We start from the raw sequence: 14,864 nt of genomic DNA on the forward strand, positions 1-14,864 counted from the left end.
TTACCAGACTTTTTCTGACAGCATAACAATTTTTAAGAGCACTCCCAAACAGACCCTAAGTACGGAAGCTTAAATATTTTTATAACATAATAAGATAAACTGATAAACTAATAGATGCATGCATTCGGTCGGTAAAACATTGCACGTTCTTGTGCTCCCTTTAAAAGGGCACAATCTTATTGCTTACAACAAGAAAATCATAGATTCCTCATCACCTATTATGTTTAGGTATAGACTTTACTGCCCCGAGTTGAAAACGGAGGGCCTCACTGCTTCCGTCTTTTAGGTTAAAAGTGCAAGAACTGTTGGGCCCATTTTCGAGGCCGATGAATAAAGCCCATTTTCGGGAAGGCCCAAAAAGGAAGGATCGACAAGAATACGAAATCAGCAATTCAGGAACACGAAAAGGAGAGGGGAGGATGGAAAACCAAATCATGAATAGTAACCTCGATAGTCGATTCCAAGAAGAACATTACGAAGATGTAAGGCAAGAATACATGCATTACAATAGGAAGCTGTTAACGGAGGAATCTGGTGATAACAAGATTCGGGGAGGGTTGCTGGAACTTGTGGTGGACGATGACGGCGGACGACGGAGTATGGGTGGTGATTTTGGTTTTGGCTGAGATCGTTTGGGGGATTAGGGTTTTCTCACAAGATCGAAGGTGTATTCGCTCTTGCAAGGGTTGCGACCTCTCCCCAAACAATGTGCCTACGTACCCTATTTATAGGGATCAAGCCAGACGTAGTTCTTGGGGAACAAGTAACCTAATCAGAATAGGTTTCTCATTCCTTGGTTCCAGCGATGGGCCACCGCCTTAGATCAGACGGACGTGGGCTTCTGGAGCCCAGCCTCCTCCGAGGAGCATGGAACTAGGTGGGCTGACCAGCACTAGCCCAGGTGGACCTCCTCAGACTCAGCTGTATGGGCTAGCCCTCCGTCCTCTCTTAGGGCGAGGCTAATGGTGGACCTGGGCCCAAGATAAAACAATAATAATCAGGCCTGAGAAGCAGGCGTATCTGGTCCATTCCGCACTGGGCGAGGAAGAAGCGTATTGGGCGAGGACTCAATAGCTGAGGACGAGGACCCCATCGAAGACCTGGGCCGCGTGACTTGACCCACGTTAAGGGCGAGATTCCATATCGGGCGAGAACTTGGCTGAAGACCGGGTCTTACCTGGTGCCGGGCCTTGTGCCCTGGACCATGCTGATGGCGAGGAAGGTAAGCATTAGGCGAGGCTTCATCACAGAGGGCGAGGACTCCTTGAAGACGGACCGCCAGTCATTGGGCCGCGAGGCCGACACATGCCTATGACGAAGGTCCATACTGGGCGAGGACCCTTACTGGGCGAGGACCCTTCTGCTGACCCGGGTCCATCTGTTGCTGGTCCTCACTTCCTGGGCCACATAGATGGCGAGGTCCACGTAATGGGCGAGGACGATCCCGGAGATCGGTCCTTTCCTTGAATTAAGGCGAGATTTATGCAATCATCTTCCGAGTTGATATTTGGCCATAACAACTACCCCCTAAGCCCTTGAAGCATAAGTGCGAAAGGGTTTAAAGAAGCTTCAGGCGAGGAAGATGGTTAGTTGGCTGGTTTCCTGTAATAGTACTCTGGCGAGCTCCATCCTTGGGCGAGGACTCCATCAAAGAGCCAAGTCATTTAGATAATCAAGTATCACATTCCGGACATGACTCCAGGAGAGGACTCATTGAAGGCGAGGATGGTATAAGTCTTCCACTCCGGTTAGCTAATTGCTAGAATCAGCAACGGGCGAGGACGCCCCTCAAGCGAGGACTCCGTTAAGGGGTCGAGCTGAAGGTGAGGCTTAGCTGAGCGAGACGATCAGTTGAGTGAAAAGATGGTTAACAGCTGAGTGAGAGGACGATCGATAGCTGAGTGAGAGGACGATCATCAGCTGCGGTAGACGAGCTCATCAGCTGAGTGAGAGGATGATCATCTGCTGAGGGCGAGGACGATCATCAGCTGAGGTAGACGAAGCTCATCGGCTGAGGGAGATGACGATCATCTGCTGAGGGCGAGGATGATCATCAGTCGAGGTAGACGAAGCTCATCAGCTGAGTGAGAGGACGATCATCTGCTGAGGGCGAGGATGATCATCAGCTGAGGTAGACGAAGCTTATCAGCTAAGGGAGAGGACGATCATCTGCTGAGGGCGAGGACGATCATCAGCTCAGGACGAAGCTTATCAGCTGAGGTAGACGACGATCATCAGCTGAGGGAGAGGACGATCATCTGCTGAGGGCGAGGACGATCATCAGCTCAGGACGAGCTTATCAGCTGAGGTAGACGAAGCTCATCGGCTGAGGGAGAGGACGATCATCTGCTGAGGGCGAGGACGATCATCAGTCGAGGTAGACGAAGCACATCAGCTGAGTGAGAGGACGATCATCTGCTGAGGGCGAGGATGATCATCCGCTGAGGTAGACGTTATCTTCGAAGGATGACTCAAAATTTGGCTATAACGACTACCCCCCAGTTCCTTGTAACATAAGTGCGAAAGGGTTTAAAGAAGCATCGGGCGAGGAAGATGGTAAGTGCTCGCCTGTTGTTGCCCGTCATATATCAAAATTTTCGTCTTGGCTCAGAGATTCTTGCAAAAATGGTGGAAAAATCACATTGGCTACACAAGAGACGCCAACAGGATTCAAAAGTCCTACCTCGAAGCGTGAGAAAACTGGCCATTCGGGGCGTGCCACGTGGCTTTGATGTCAGTAATTTTCCCGCCTCATCCTTCCTCTATATAAGAGCAGCTCCTTTCATTCCAAAAGTATACACACGAAGTGCTGCTGGATTATTCTCCTGAATTGGTAGCATCAGGCGACGCTTTTCTCAAAGCCTCGCACCTTCTACCGCTTTCAGAAATTGCAGGTACGCATGTTCACTTACTTCCTTTTCAAATCCAATTTTATTTGTCCACGTAGGCACCTAGGGTTTCCCAATTATTAACATAAATGTTGCTCGCAAGAGTTAGAGTAATTGCAGGCGAAGGCTTTATCAAATCGATAACATGCTTACTTAAGGCGAGGACCTATTACCAGCGTCGTCGCCCTTCGTGACTTTATTTCCTCTTTTCTTCCTTATCTGTAGCCCCATACTAAATATCACTATTGATTCCTTTCCCGCCATCTCTCTTTCAGATGACGAACTCTCAACAATCTCCTCCCAATGCTAATGCTCAGGTCGATTCGTGGTCATCTCTTCACGTCGACCCAAAAGCTGACCACGACTTAGATCAGGCGTGGCTGAGGGCTCATCAGGACGAGGCGAGTCCTTCTCGTCGGCCAGATCCACTCGAAGTTCTCAGCATCTCTTCGAGCGACGAAGATAGTGTGTACAATCCCCAGATGGATGATGATTCTCCAGATTCCCTCTTCAAAAACCTCGAACGTTCCGGTCATTCTCGCCCCCTCTTGGGAGTTGGCGAGGGGAAGCAGCTTCAAGTGGTCAGAGATGCCTACGCTGATTACTCAAAGGGCGAGGAAGATATAGAGGACGAGGACAATAATGAAACTGAAACTGGGGAATCAAGCCGTAGTAAACACTTATCTGAGGGCGAGGATGATGCAGACGCTATATCTGCCTCGCCAATTCGTTATGAGATGGAATGCCCTTCGCCTGCCAATAACCCTTTTATTCCAGAGACCTTCAATTACGACTATGATTTTGACTTTGACGAAGACGTCCCAGAGAAAGAGAGGAATCGACAGCGCAATGTCAATAAGACAGTAACCTGTGCGGGACTCTCTTCGCAAATTTCCTCGGACGAAATAATGTGGATGATTGAGTACTACAATCTCCAAGGCAAGTGGTATAGGCCTCGCCGCTTCATGAGGATGCACAGGTTCAACTTTGACGGTCTCCCATGTCCTCGCATGGTGGTAACTAATAAGCTTGCGGAGCTGGGTTTCGGATGGCCTATGCACCCGTGGTTGCTAAAGTTGGTAAACCATTATGACGTCGTCCCAATCCAAGTCGGTCCCAACAGCTGGAGGCTTGCCATAGGTATCTACATATTGTATCGCCGCCTTGGGTTCCCTGAACCCTCAATGCTTGAGATGGATCACTTTCTCTCATTAAGGAAGACAGGCGACGATTATGGCTTTTTCTATCTAACGCTCCACCCTTGCCATCACAAGAAAGGCTTCTCCGTTGGAAATCCTAGCAACATGAAATTCTGGAAGCCAGATTAGTTCTACCTCTACGACATTCCTCGCCAAAGGGTGTCTTTTAATCTTAACCCTTGTAAGTATAATCTTCATCGCCTTCTTCTCACCTTCTCGCCTATCATCTGTACCTAACTTTAACTCCTTATCAGATAAACCTCAACAAACCGACCTCGAGGGCGAGCTCTTGACTCGTGCCCAGGCTATTGACAACCTTGATGCCGCCCAGAAGAAGCTCGACGAGATTGTTACTCCGGAATCGCTTCGCGAACATGGCTTTTATCACAAGGGTTTTGGCCAAGTCCCTCTGATAAAATTCGATAAGAGGAATAGGTCGAAGAAAGCTCTAGAGTGCCTTAAAAGGTCATTAGCGTCCTTAACTGGTAAAGGTAGAAGCGTCGCCCTTTGCCTACTTGCGTCTCGCCCTTTATCTTTTTTCACGCTTTACTTTTTTTTCCTTAATACATGTCCCTTGCCAATCATATATTCGTCGCCTAATGTTTGCACTTGGATTCTTTTCAGGAAAGATGGCCGAACTTCCTTTTGGTAATAACCCTTTTGCTGGCAGGCAAGTTCCTGTTTCACAGCCTCGCCCCACTATCTCTGTGAATGCCACTCCTACTCTTCGCCGGAACCAGACCCCTCCACCGGAGAAAGGATTGAGGGCGAGGAACAAGCAAAAACGGGGGAACGAAGAGGAAGTTGCAGCCTCAAAAAAGAAACCAAGAAAGGGCGAGGAGTCGACCCCCTCTGTTGTGTCTGTCGCCTTCAGTGTTTTGGCCGAAGACAACTATGATGCTGTGGACGTCAAAGTCTGGTCGTCAAAGAAAGCTGATGAAGCTGAACATGGCTTCAAGTTAGGATTGGGCGAGGCGTTTTTTCAGGGCCTCAACGTCCTTGCCGCCAAAAATGCTCACATAGCAGAGCTGGAAAAGGCGAACACGAAGCTAAAGAGCGAGGCAACAACGTCCGCGGATCGTCTGAAAGACCTCCAGAAGAAATACAAAGATGATATCAAGACAAGGGATGCCCAGATCAGGAATGTTCAGGATACCCTCAATGAACTCACTGAGTCCTCAACTTCAGCCGCCAACCTCGCCAACTCTACCATCGCAGGTCTCCAGTCTGAGCTTGAGGGCGAGAAAGCCTCCAAATCCAAGGAGCTGAGCGACGCATACCGCCTTGGGTTCTCGGAATATCTTATCAATTTCTTGGCTGCGGACCCTGACTACGACTGGACGACGTTCTTCGCCCCTTCTACTCCTGCTTTCATGGTGGGCTTCAAAGAGGCTAATGCTACCGCCATTGAGAAGGCGAGGAAGGATCTTGAGACGAAGATCCTTTCAGAGAAGGAGGCGTTGGCCAAGAAAGGTGGCGAGACCACACAGGGCGAGGCAGGAGACAAGGGCGACGGTGAGGCCATCACCACTGAGCATCAGAAAGAATGAACTTTTTATTTTGAACAGTCCTAAATACATTTGGAGTGCGAGCTCTCTGTAATTGGCCTTGCCAGTTGTATTTGAATTCTAACTCTTTTGTTGTTGTAGTCCCGTGCTTTTAATTTATCTTGCTTCATCGTCTTCGCCATGTCTTTTTGAGAATATTTATACCTGCTTGCACCTCGAGGGTTCATCCTTCCCTTGACCACTCATCTTTAAGATAGCTGCACAGGGCGAGGATCCATCCTCGGGCGAGGGTCTTAGCCTCTTATTTTTATTCTTCCTTGTATGCTCATAAATGAAGACGAGGATTCACCCCTCCCTTGACCACTCATCATTAGGATATCAGGCGAGGACTCTTCTTGTTTTTGGTTGCTTTCCTACGTTTGAGATAGGCAGATATGGCGAGGACCTTGATGGGGCGCGGACTTCAATATTCTTTCTCGTGAAATCTAAAAGGGCGAGGACTGTCCTTCCCCTTGTTTACTTTCATCCTCACTTCACGCATCTCCCTTATCCGAGTGTCCTCGTCCTCGCCTTTAGCAAAAGGTGAAGTTCTCCCTTGTTCTCATATGCAGTCGCCGTCCTCATGCATCCGAACATTGCTTCGCTAGCATTCAGGGCGAGGACTCTTCAACGGGCGAGGACTGTGCCTCTGGTCTTTGCGTCTTATTCTTGCTTACTTACTTCGTCTTTTCCTTTGTCCTCGCCTGTAGCAGGGGGCGAGGTTCTTCTTCTTCGTTTCAAAGCTTCTCCGAGTTACTCAACGGTCGGCTTCCCTTGAAGAGTCGCGACCTTTCGCTGAAAACGAGTTCAGAATACAAAGAGTTCAGACGTACCTCCTCCGGGACAGTAGGGACCTCGTCTACTTAAATGCCAGGCATCCAGGACAGTAGGGACATCATCTACTTGAATCCTAGGCATCCAAGAAGGTAGGTCGTCGCCCTCCACCTTACTTGGGGACAAACAACCTCCGGGAGAGTAGGGAAATCATCTACTTAAATCCCAGGCATCTAGGACAGTAGGGACAACATCCACTTAAATCCTAGGCATCCAAGTAGATGGGTCGTCGCCCTCCACCGCACTTGGGGACGATCAACCTCCGGGACAGTAGGGAAATCATCTACTTAAATCCCAAGCATCTAGGACAGTAGGGACATCATCCACTTAGATCCTAGGCATCCAAGTAGGTGGGTCGTCGCCCTCCACCACACTTGGGGAACATAAACCTCTGGGACAGTAGGGACATCATCCACTTAGATCCCAGGCATCCAAGTAGGTGGGTCGTCGCTCTCCACCGCACTTGGGGACGAACAACCTCCGGGACAGTAGGGAAATCATCTACTTAAATCCCAGGCATCTAGGACAGTAGGGACAACATCCACTTAAATCCTAGGCATCCAAGTAGGTGGGTCGTCGCCCTCCACCGCACTTGGGGACGATCAACCTCCGGGACAGTAGGGAAATCATCTACTTAAATCCCGGGCATCTAGGACAGTAGGGACATCATCCACTTAGATCCTAGGCATCCAAGTAGGTGGGTCGTCGCCCTCCACCACACTTGGGGAACATAAACCTCTGGGACAGTAGGGACATCATCCACTTAGATCCCAGGCATCCAAGTAGGTGGGTCGTCGCTCTCCACCGCACTTGGGGACGAACAACCTCCGGGACAGTAGGGAAATCATCTACTTAAATCCCAGGCATCTAGGACAGTAGGGACATCATCCACTTAGATCCTAGGCATCCAAGTAGGTGGGTCGTCGCCCTCCACCACACTTGGGGAACATAAACCTCTGGGACAGTAGGGACATCATCCACTTAGATCCCAGGCATCCAAGTAGGTGGGTCGTCGCTCTCCACCGCACTTGGGGACGAACAACCTCCGGGACAGTAGGGAAATCATCTACTTAAATCCCAGGCATCTAGGACAGTAGGGACAACATCCACTTAAATCCTAGGCATCCAAGTAGGTGGGCCGTCGCCCTCCACCACACTTGGGGAACATAAACCTCTGGGACAGTAGGGACATCATCCACTTAGATCCCAGGCATCCAAGTAGGTGGGTCGTCGCCCTCCACCGCACTTGGGGACGAACAAATAAAAAATATTTTCGAATAAAAACTCCAACCCCTGAGGGTTTTCCAAAGCTGCACCCCTGAGGGTCTTCCTGATGGTTTACCGGAAGTACGGGCCACCAGGGCATAGGAATTCTTTCGAACCATCTTATGAAGATGGTTGTCCAGGCATCCCGAGGGTGTCAAACATGTGTCTCGATTACACATGAAGACGGATTCCAAAGCAGCAGGGAGGTTGTCCCTGGTCTTGACGCTCCAAACAAGACACAAATATATAGATTCGAAAAAAGATATACAAAAGGTTCTAAATTTGTTGTTAATAGCATGCTTACATGATAGCGTGGTCGGAGGGAACGTACCATTGCCACCCCCGAGTCTTGGGAGTGATCTTGTCGATTCCAGGACTGTTACGCAAATATCAAAACAGAAAATATAACCACAAATTTAGAGAAGGAGAATATGAACTTTCCTGATAATAATTCTGATGTCCAGCGTTCCATGTCCTCAGAATATCCTTTCCTTCAAGATGTTCCTGATAGCTGGTTCCGGACGTCAAGAGAGGCGACGGTAGCTGATTGGTAGCCGGAGTCTCCGAGGTCTTCCTTCCCTTCCATAGATTGACAACGTCGTTCTTCATCTCATGTGACATCCTTCCTCCAATAGATGTCAAAAAGCCCCTCCTTCTAGCGCCAATTGTTAACGGAGGAATCTGGTGATAACAAGATTCGGGGAGGGTTGCTGGAACTTGTGGTGGACGATGACGGCGGACGACGGAGTATGGGTGGTGATTTTGGTTTTGGCTGAGATCGTTTGGGGGATTAGGGTTTTCTCACAAGATCGAAGGTGTATTCGCTCTTGCAAGGGTTGCGACCTCTCCCCAAACAATGTGCCTACGTACCCTATTTATAGGGATCAAGCCAGACGTAGTTCTTGGGGAACAAGTAACCTAATCAGAATAGGTTTCTCATTCCTTGGTTCCAGCGATGGGCCACCGCCTTAGATCAGACGGACGTGGGCTTCTGGAGCCCAGCCTCCTCCGAGGAGCATGGAACTAGGTGGGCTGACCAGCACTAGCCCAGGTGGACCTCCTCAGACTCAGCTGTATGGGCTAGCCCTCCGTCCTCTCTTAGGGCGAGGCTAATGGTGGACCTGGGCCCAAGATAAAACAATAATAATCAGGCCTGAGAAGCAGGCGTATCTGGTCCATTCCGCACTGGGCGAGGAAGAAGCGTATTGGGCGAGGACTCAATAGCTGAGGACGAGGACCCCATCGAAGACCTGGGCCGCGTGACTTGACCCACGTTAAGGGCGAGATTCCATATCGGGCGAGAACTTGGCTGAAGACCGGGTCTTACCTGGTGCCGGGCCTTGTGCCCTGGACCATGCTGATGGCGAGGAAGGTAAGCATTAGGCGAGGCTTCATCACAGAGGGCGAGGACTCCTTGAAGACGGACCGCCAGTCATTGGGCCGCGAGGCCGACACATGCCTATGACGAAGGTCCATACTGGGCGAGGACCCTTACTGGGCGAGGACCCTTCTGCTGACCCGGGTCCATCTGTTGCTGGTCCTCACTTCCTGGGCCACATAGATGGCGAGGTCCACGTAATGGGCGAGGACGATCCCGGAGATCGGTCCTTTCCTTGAATTAAGGCGAGATTTATGCAATCATCTTCCGAGTTGATATTTGGCCATAACAACTACCCCCTAAGCCCTTGAAGCATAAGTGCGAAAGGGTTTAAAGAAGCTTCAGGCGAGGAAGATGGTTAGTTGGCTGGTTTCCTGTAATAGTACTCTGGCGAGCTCCATCCTTGGGCGAGGACTCCATCAAAGAGCCAAGTCATTTAGATAATCAAGTATCACATTCCGGACATGACTCCAGGAGAGGACTCATTGAAGGCGAGGATGGTATAAGTCTTCCACTCCGGTTAGCTAATTGCTAGAATCAGCAACGGGCGAGGACGCCCCTCAAGCGAGGACTCCGTTAAGGGGTCGAGCTGAAGGTGAGGCTTAGCTGAGCGAGACGATCAGTTGAGTGAAAAGATGGTTAACAGCTGAGTGAGAGGACGATCGATAGCTGAGTGAGAGGACGATCATCAGCTGCGGTAGACGAGCTCATCAGCTGAGTGAGAGGATGATCATCTGCTGAGGGCGAGGACGATCATCAGCTGAGGTAGACGAAGCTCATCGGCTGAGGGAGATGACGATCATCTGCTGAGGGCGAGGATGATCATCAGTCGAGGTAGACGAAGCTCATCAGCTGAGTGAGAGGACGATCATCTGCTGAGGGCGAGGATGATCATCAGCTGAGGTAGACGAAGCTTATCAGCTAAGGGAGAGGACGATCATCTGCTGAGGGCGAGGACGATCATCAGCTCAGGACGAAGCTTATCAGCTGAGGTAGACGACGATCATCAGCTGAGGGAGAGGACGATCATCTGCTGAGGGCGAGGACGATCATCAGCTCAGGACGAGCTTATCAGCTGAGGTAGACGAAGCTCATCGGCTGAGGGAGAGGACGATCATCTGCTGAGGGCGAGGACGATCATCAGTCGAGGTAGACGAAGCTCATCAGCTGAGTGAGAGGACGATCATCTGCTGAGGGCGAGGATGATCATCCGCTGAGGTAGACGTTATCTTCGAAGGATGACTCAAAATTTGGCTATAACGACTACCCCCCAGTTCCTTGTAACATAAGTGCGAAAGGGTTTAAAGAAGCATCGGGCGAGGAAGATGGTAAGTGCTCGCCTGTTGTTGCCCGTCATATATCAAAATTTTCGTCTTGGCTCAGAGATTCTTGCAAAAATGGTGGAAAAATCACATTGGCTACACAAGAGACGCCAACAGGATTCAAAAGTCCTACCTCGAAGCGTGAGAAAACTGGCCATTCGGGGCGTGCCACGTGGCTTTGATGTCAGTAATTTTCCCGCCTCATCCTTCCTCTATATAAGAGCAGCTCCTTTCATTCCAAAAGTATACACACGAAGTGCTGCTGGATTATTCTCCTGAATTGGTAGCATCAGGCGACGCTTTTCTCAAAGCCTCGCACCTTCTACCGCTTTCAGAAATTGCAGGTACGCATGTTCACTTACTTCCTTTTCAAATCCAATTTTATTTGTCCACGTAGGCACCTAGGGTTTCCCAATTATTAACATAAATGTTGCTCGCAAGAGTTAGAGTAATTGCAGGCGAAGGCTTTATCAAATCGATAACATGCTTACTTAAGGCGAGGACCTATTACCAGCGTCGTCGCCCTTCGTGACTTTATTTCCTCTTTTCTTCCTTATCTGTAGCCCCATACTAAATATCACTATTGATTCCTTTCCCGCCATCTCTCTTTCAGATGACGAACTCTCAACAATCTCCTCCCAATGCTAATGCTCAGGTCGATTCGTGGTCATCTCTTCACGTCGACCCAAAAGCTGACCACGACTTAGATCAGGCGTGGCTGAGGGCTCATCAGGACGAGGCGAGTCCTTCTCGTCGGCCAGATCCACTCGAAGTTCTCAGCATCTCTTCGAGCGACGAAGATAGTGTGTACAATCCCCAGATGGATGATGATTCTCCAGATTCCCTCTTCAAAAACCTCGAACGTTCCGGTCATTCTCGCCCCCTCTTGGGAGTTGGCGAGGGGAAGCAGCTTCAAGTGGTCAGAGATGCCTACGCTGATTACTCAAAGGGCGAGGAAGATATAGAGGACGAGGACAATAATGAAACTGAAACTGGGGAATCAAGCCGTAGTAAACACTTATCTGAGGGCGAGGATGATGCAGACGCTATATCTGCCTCGCCAATTCGTTATGAGATGGAATGCCCTTCGCCTGCCAATAACCCTTTTATTCCAGAGACCTTCAATTACGACTATGATTTTGACTTTGACGAAGACGTCCCAGAGAAAGAGAGGAATCGACAGCGCAATGTCAATAAGACAGTAACCTGTGCGGGACTCTCTTCGCAAATTTCCTCGGACGAAATAATGTGGATGATTGAGTACTACAATCTCCAAGGCAAGTGGTATAGGCCTCGCCGCTTCATGAGGATGCACAGGTTCAACTTTGACGGTCTCCCATGTCCTCGCATGGTGGTAACTAATAAGCTTGCGGAGCTGGGTTTCGGATGGCCTATGCACCCGTGGTTGCTAAAGTTGGTAAACCATTATGACGTCGTCCCAATCCAAGTCGGTCCCAACAGCTGGAGGCTTGCCATAGGTATCTACATATTGTATCGCCGCCTTGGGTTCCCTGAACCCTCAATGCTTGAGATGGATCACTTTCTCTCATTAAGGAAGACAGGCGACGATTATGGCTTTTTCTATCTAACGCTCCACCCTTGCCATCACAAGAAAGGCTTCTCCGTTGGAAATCCTAGCAACATGAAATTCTGGAAGCCAGATTAGTTCTACCTCTACGACATTCCTCGCCAAAGGGTGTCTTTTAATCTTAACCCTTGTAAGTATAATCTTCATCGCCTTCTTCTCACCTTCTCGCCTATCATCTGTACCTAACTTTAACTCCTTATCAGATAAACCTCAACAAACCGACCTCGAGGGCGAGCTCTTGACTCGTGCCCAGGCTATTGACAACCTTGATGCCGCCCAGAAGAAGCTCGACGAGATTGTTACTCCGGAATCGCTTCGCGAACATGGCTTTTATCACAAGGGTTTTGGCCAAGTCCCTCTGATAAAATTCGATAAGAGGAATAGGTCGAAGAAAGCTCTAGAGTGCCTTAAAAGGTCATTAGCGTCCTTAACTGGTAAAGGTAGAAGCGTCGCCCTTTGCCTACTTGCGTCTCGCCCTTTATCTTTTTTCACGCTTTACTTTTTTTTCCTTAATACATGTCCCTTGCCAATCATATATTCGTCGCCTAATGTTTGCACTTGGATTCTTTTCAGGAAAGATGGCCGAACTTCCTTTTGGTAATAACCCTTTTGCTGGCAGGCAAGTTCCTGTTTCACAGCCTCGCCCCACTATCTCTGTGAATGCCACTCCTACTCTTCGCCGGAACCAGACCCCTCCACCGGAGAAAGGATTGAGGGCGAGGAACAAGCAAAAACGGGGGAACGAAGAGGAAGTTGCAGCCTCAAAAAAGAAACCAAGAAAGGGCGAGGAGTCGACCCCCTCTGTTGTGTCTGTCGCCTTCAGTGTTTTGGCCGAAGACAACTATGATGCTGTGGACGTCAAAGTCTGGTCGTCAAAGAAAGCTGATGAAGCTGAACATGGCTTCAAGTTAGGATTGGGCGAGGCGTTTTTTCAGGGCCTCAACGTCCTTGCCGCCAAAAATGCTCACATAGCAGAGCTGGAAAAGGCGAACACGAAGCTAAAGAGCGAGGCAACAACGTCCGCGGATCGTCTGAAAGACCTCCAGAAGAAATACAAAGATGATATCAAGACAAGGGATGCCCAGATCAGGAATGTTCAGGATACCCTCAATGAACTCACTGAGTCCTCAACTTCAGCCGCCAACCTCGCCAACTCTACCATCGCAGGTCTCCAGTCTGAGCTTGAGGGCGAGAAAGCCTCCAAATCCAAGGAGCTGAGCGACGCATACCGCCTTGGGTTCTCGGAATATCTTATCAATTTCTTGGCTGCGGACCCTGACTACGACTGGACGACGTTCTTCGCCCCTTCTACTCCTGCTTTCATGGTGGGCTTCAAAGAGGCTAATGCTACCGCCATTGAGAAGGCGAGGAAGGATCTTGAGACGAAGATCCTTTCAGAGAAGGAGGCGTTGGCCAAGAAAGGTGGCGAGACCACACAGGGCGAGGCAGGAGACAAGGGCGACGGTGAGGCCATCACCACTGAGCATCAGAAAGAATGAACTTTTTATTTTGAACAGTCCTAAATACATTTGGAGTGCGAGCTCTCTGTAATTGGCCTTGCCAGTTGTATTTGAATTCTAACTCTTTTGTTGTTGTAGTCCCGTGCTTTTAATTTATCTTGCTTCATCGTCTTCGCCATGTCTTTTTGAGAATATTTATACCTGCTTGCACCTCGAGGGTTCATCCTTCCCTTGACCACTCATCTTTAAGATAGCTGCACAGGGCGAGGATCCATCCTCGGGCGAGGGTCTTAGCCTCTTATTTTTATTCTTCCTTGTATGCTCATAAATGAAGACGAGGATTCACCCCTCCCTTGACCACTCATCATTAGGATATCAGGCGAGGACTCTTCTTGTTTTTGGTTGCTTTCCTACGTTTGAGATAGGCAGATATGGCGAGGACCTTGATGGGGCGCGGACTTCAATATTCTTTCTCGTGAAATCTAAAAGGGCGAGGACTGTCCTTCCCCTTGTTTACTTTCATCCTCACTTCACGCATCTCCCTTATCCGAGTGTCCTCGTCCTCGCCTTTAGCAAAAGGTGAAGTTCTCCCTTGTTCTCATATGCAGTCGCCGTCCTCATGCATCCGAACATTGCTTCGCTAGCATTCAGGGCGAGGACTCTTCAACGGGCGAGGACTGTGCCTCTGGTCTTTGCGTCTTATTCTTGCTTACTTACTTCGTCTTTTCCTTTGTCCTCGCCTGTAGCAGGGGGCGAGGTTCTTCTTCTTCGTTTCAAAGCTTCTCCGAGTTACTCAACGGTCGGCTTCCCTTGAAGAGTCGCGACCTTTCGCTGAAAACGAGTTCAGAATACAAAGAGTTCAGACGTACCTCCTCCGGGACAGTAGGGACCTCGTCTACTTAAATGCCAGGCATCCAGGACAGTAGGGACATCATCTACTTGAATCCTAGGCATCCAAGAAGGTAGGTCGTCGCCCTCCACCTTACTTGGGGACAAACAACCTCCGGGAGAGTAGGGAAATCATCTACTTAAATCCCAGGCATCTAGGACAGTAGGGACAACATCCACTTAAATCCTAGGCATCCAAGTAGATGGGTCGTCGCCCTCCACCGCACTTGGGGACGATCAACCTCCGGGACAGTAGGGAAATCATCTACTTAAATCCCAAGCATCTAGGACAGTAGGGACATCATCCACTTAGATCCTAGGCATCCAAGTAGGTGGGTCGTCGCCCTCCACCACACTTGGGGAACATAAACCTCTGGGACAGTAGGGACATCATCCACTTAGATCCCAGGCATCCAAGTAGGTGGGTCGTCGCTCTCCACCGCACTTGGGGACGAACAACCTCCGGGACAGTAGGGAAATCATCTACTTAAATC

The 14,864-nt window shown here is 49.6% G+C and overlaps 2 protein-coding genes across 2 annotated transcripts; both read left to right on the forward strand.

Moving 5' to 3' along the window:
- The first annotated feature begins 2,411 nt into the window (after positions 1–2,411).
- On the forward strand, positions 2,412–6,649 carry LOC135151677 (uncharacterized). The gene is made up of 2 exons (XM_064090727.1): positions 2,412–2,894; positions 4,712–6,649. The coding sequence occupies exon 2, from the start codon at positions 4,717–4,719 to the stop codon at positions 5,635–5,637; it is 921 nt and encodes a 306-aa protein (XP_063946797.1). The 5' UTR covers positions 2,412–2,894; positions 4,712–4,716; the 3' UTR covers positions 5,638–6,649.
- Positions 6,650–7,413: 764 nt separating this feature from the next.
- On the forward strand, positions 7,414–14,533 carry LOC135151246 (uncharacterized). The gene is made up of 2 exons (XM_064089055.1): positions 7,414–10,778; positions 12,596–14,533. The coding sequence occupies exon 2, from the start codon at positions 12,601–12,603 to the stop codon at positions 13,519–13,521; it is 921 nt and encodes a 306-aa protein (XP_063945125.1). The 5' UTR covers positions 7,414–10,778; positions 12,596–12,600; the 3' UTR covers positions 13,522–14,533.
- Positions 14,534–14,864: the final 331 nt, after the last annotated feature.

This window comes from Daucus carota, chromosome 3, assembly GCF_001625215.2.
Source record: "Daucus carota subsp. sativus chromosome 3, DH1 v3.0, whole genome shotgun sequence".
NCBI classification, from domain to species: domain Eukaryota; kingdom Viridiplantae; phylum Streptophyta; class Magnoliopsida; order Apiales; family Apiaceae; genus Daucus; species Daucus carota.

What these genes read in the sequence shown, in the direction of transcription:
- LOC135151677 (XM_064090727.1), top strand. Translation starts at nt 4,717, where the DNA reads ATGGCCGAACTTCCTTTTGGTAATAACCCTTTTGCTGGCAGGCAAGTT.
- LOC135151246 (XM_064089055.1), top strand. Translation starts at nt 12,601, where the DNA reads ATGGCCGAACTTCCTTTTGGTAATAACCCTTTTGCTGGCAGGCAAGTT.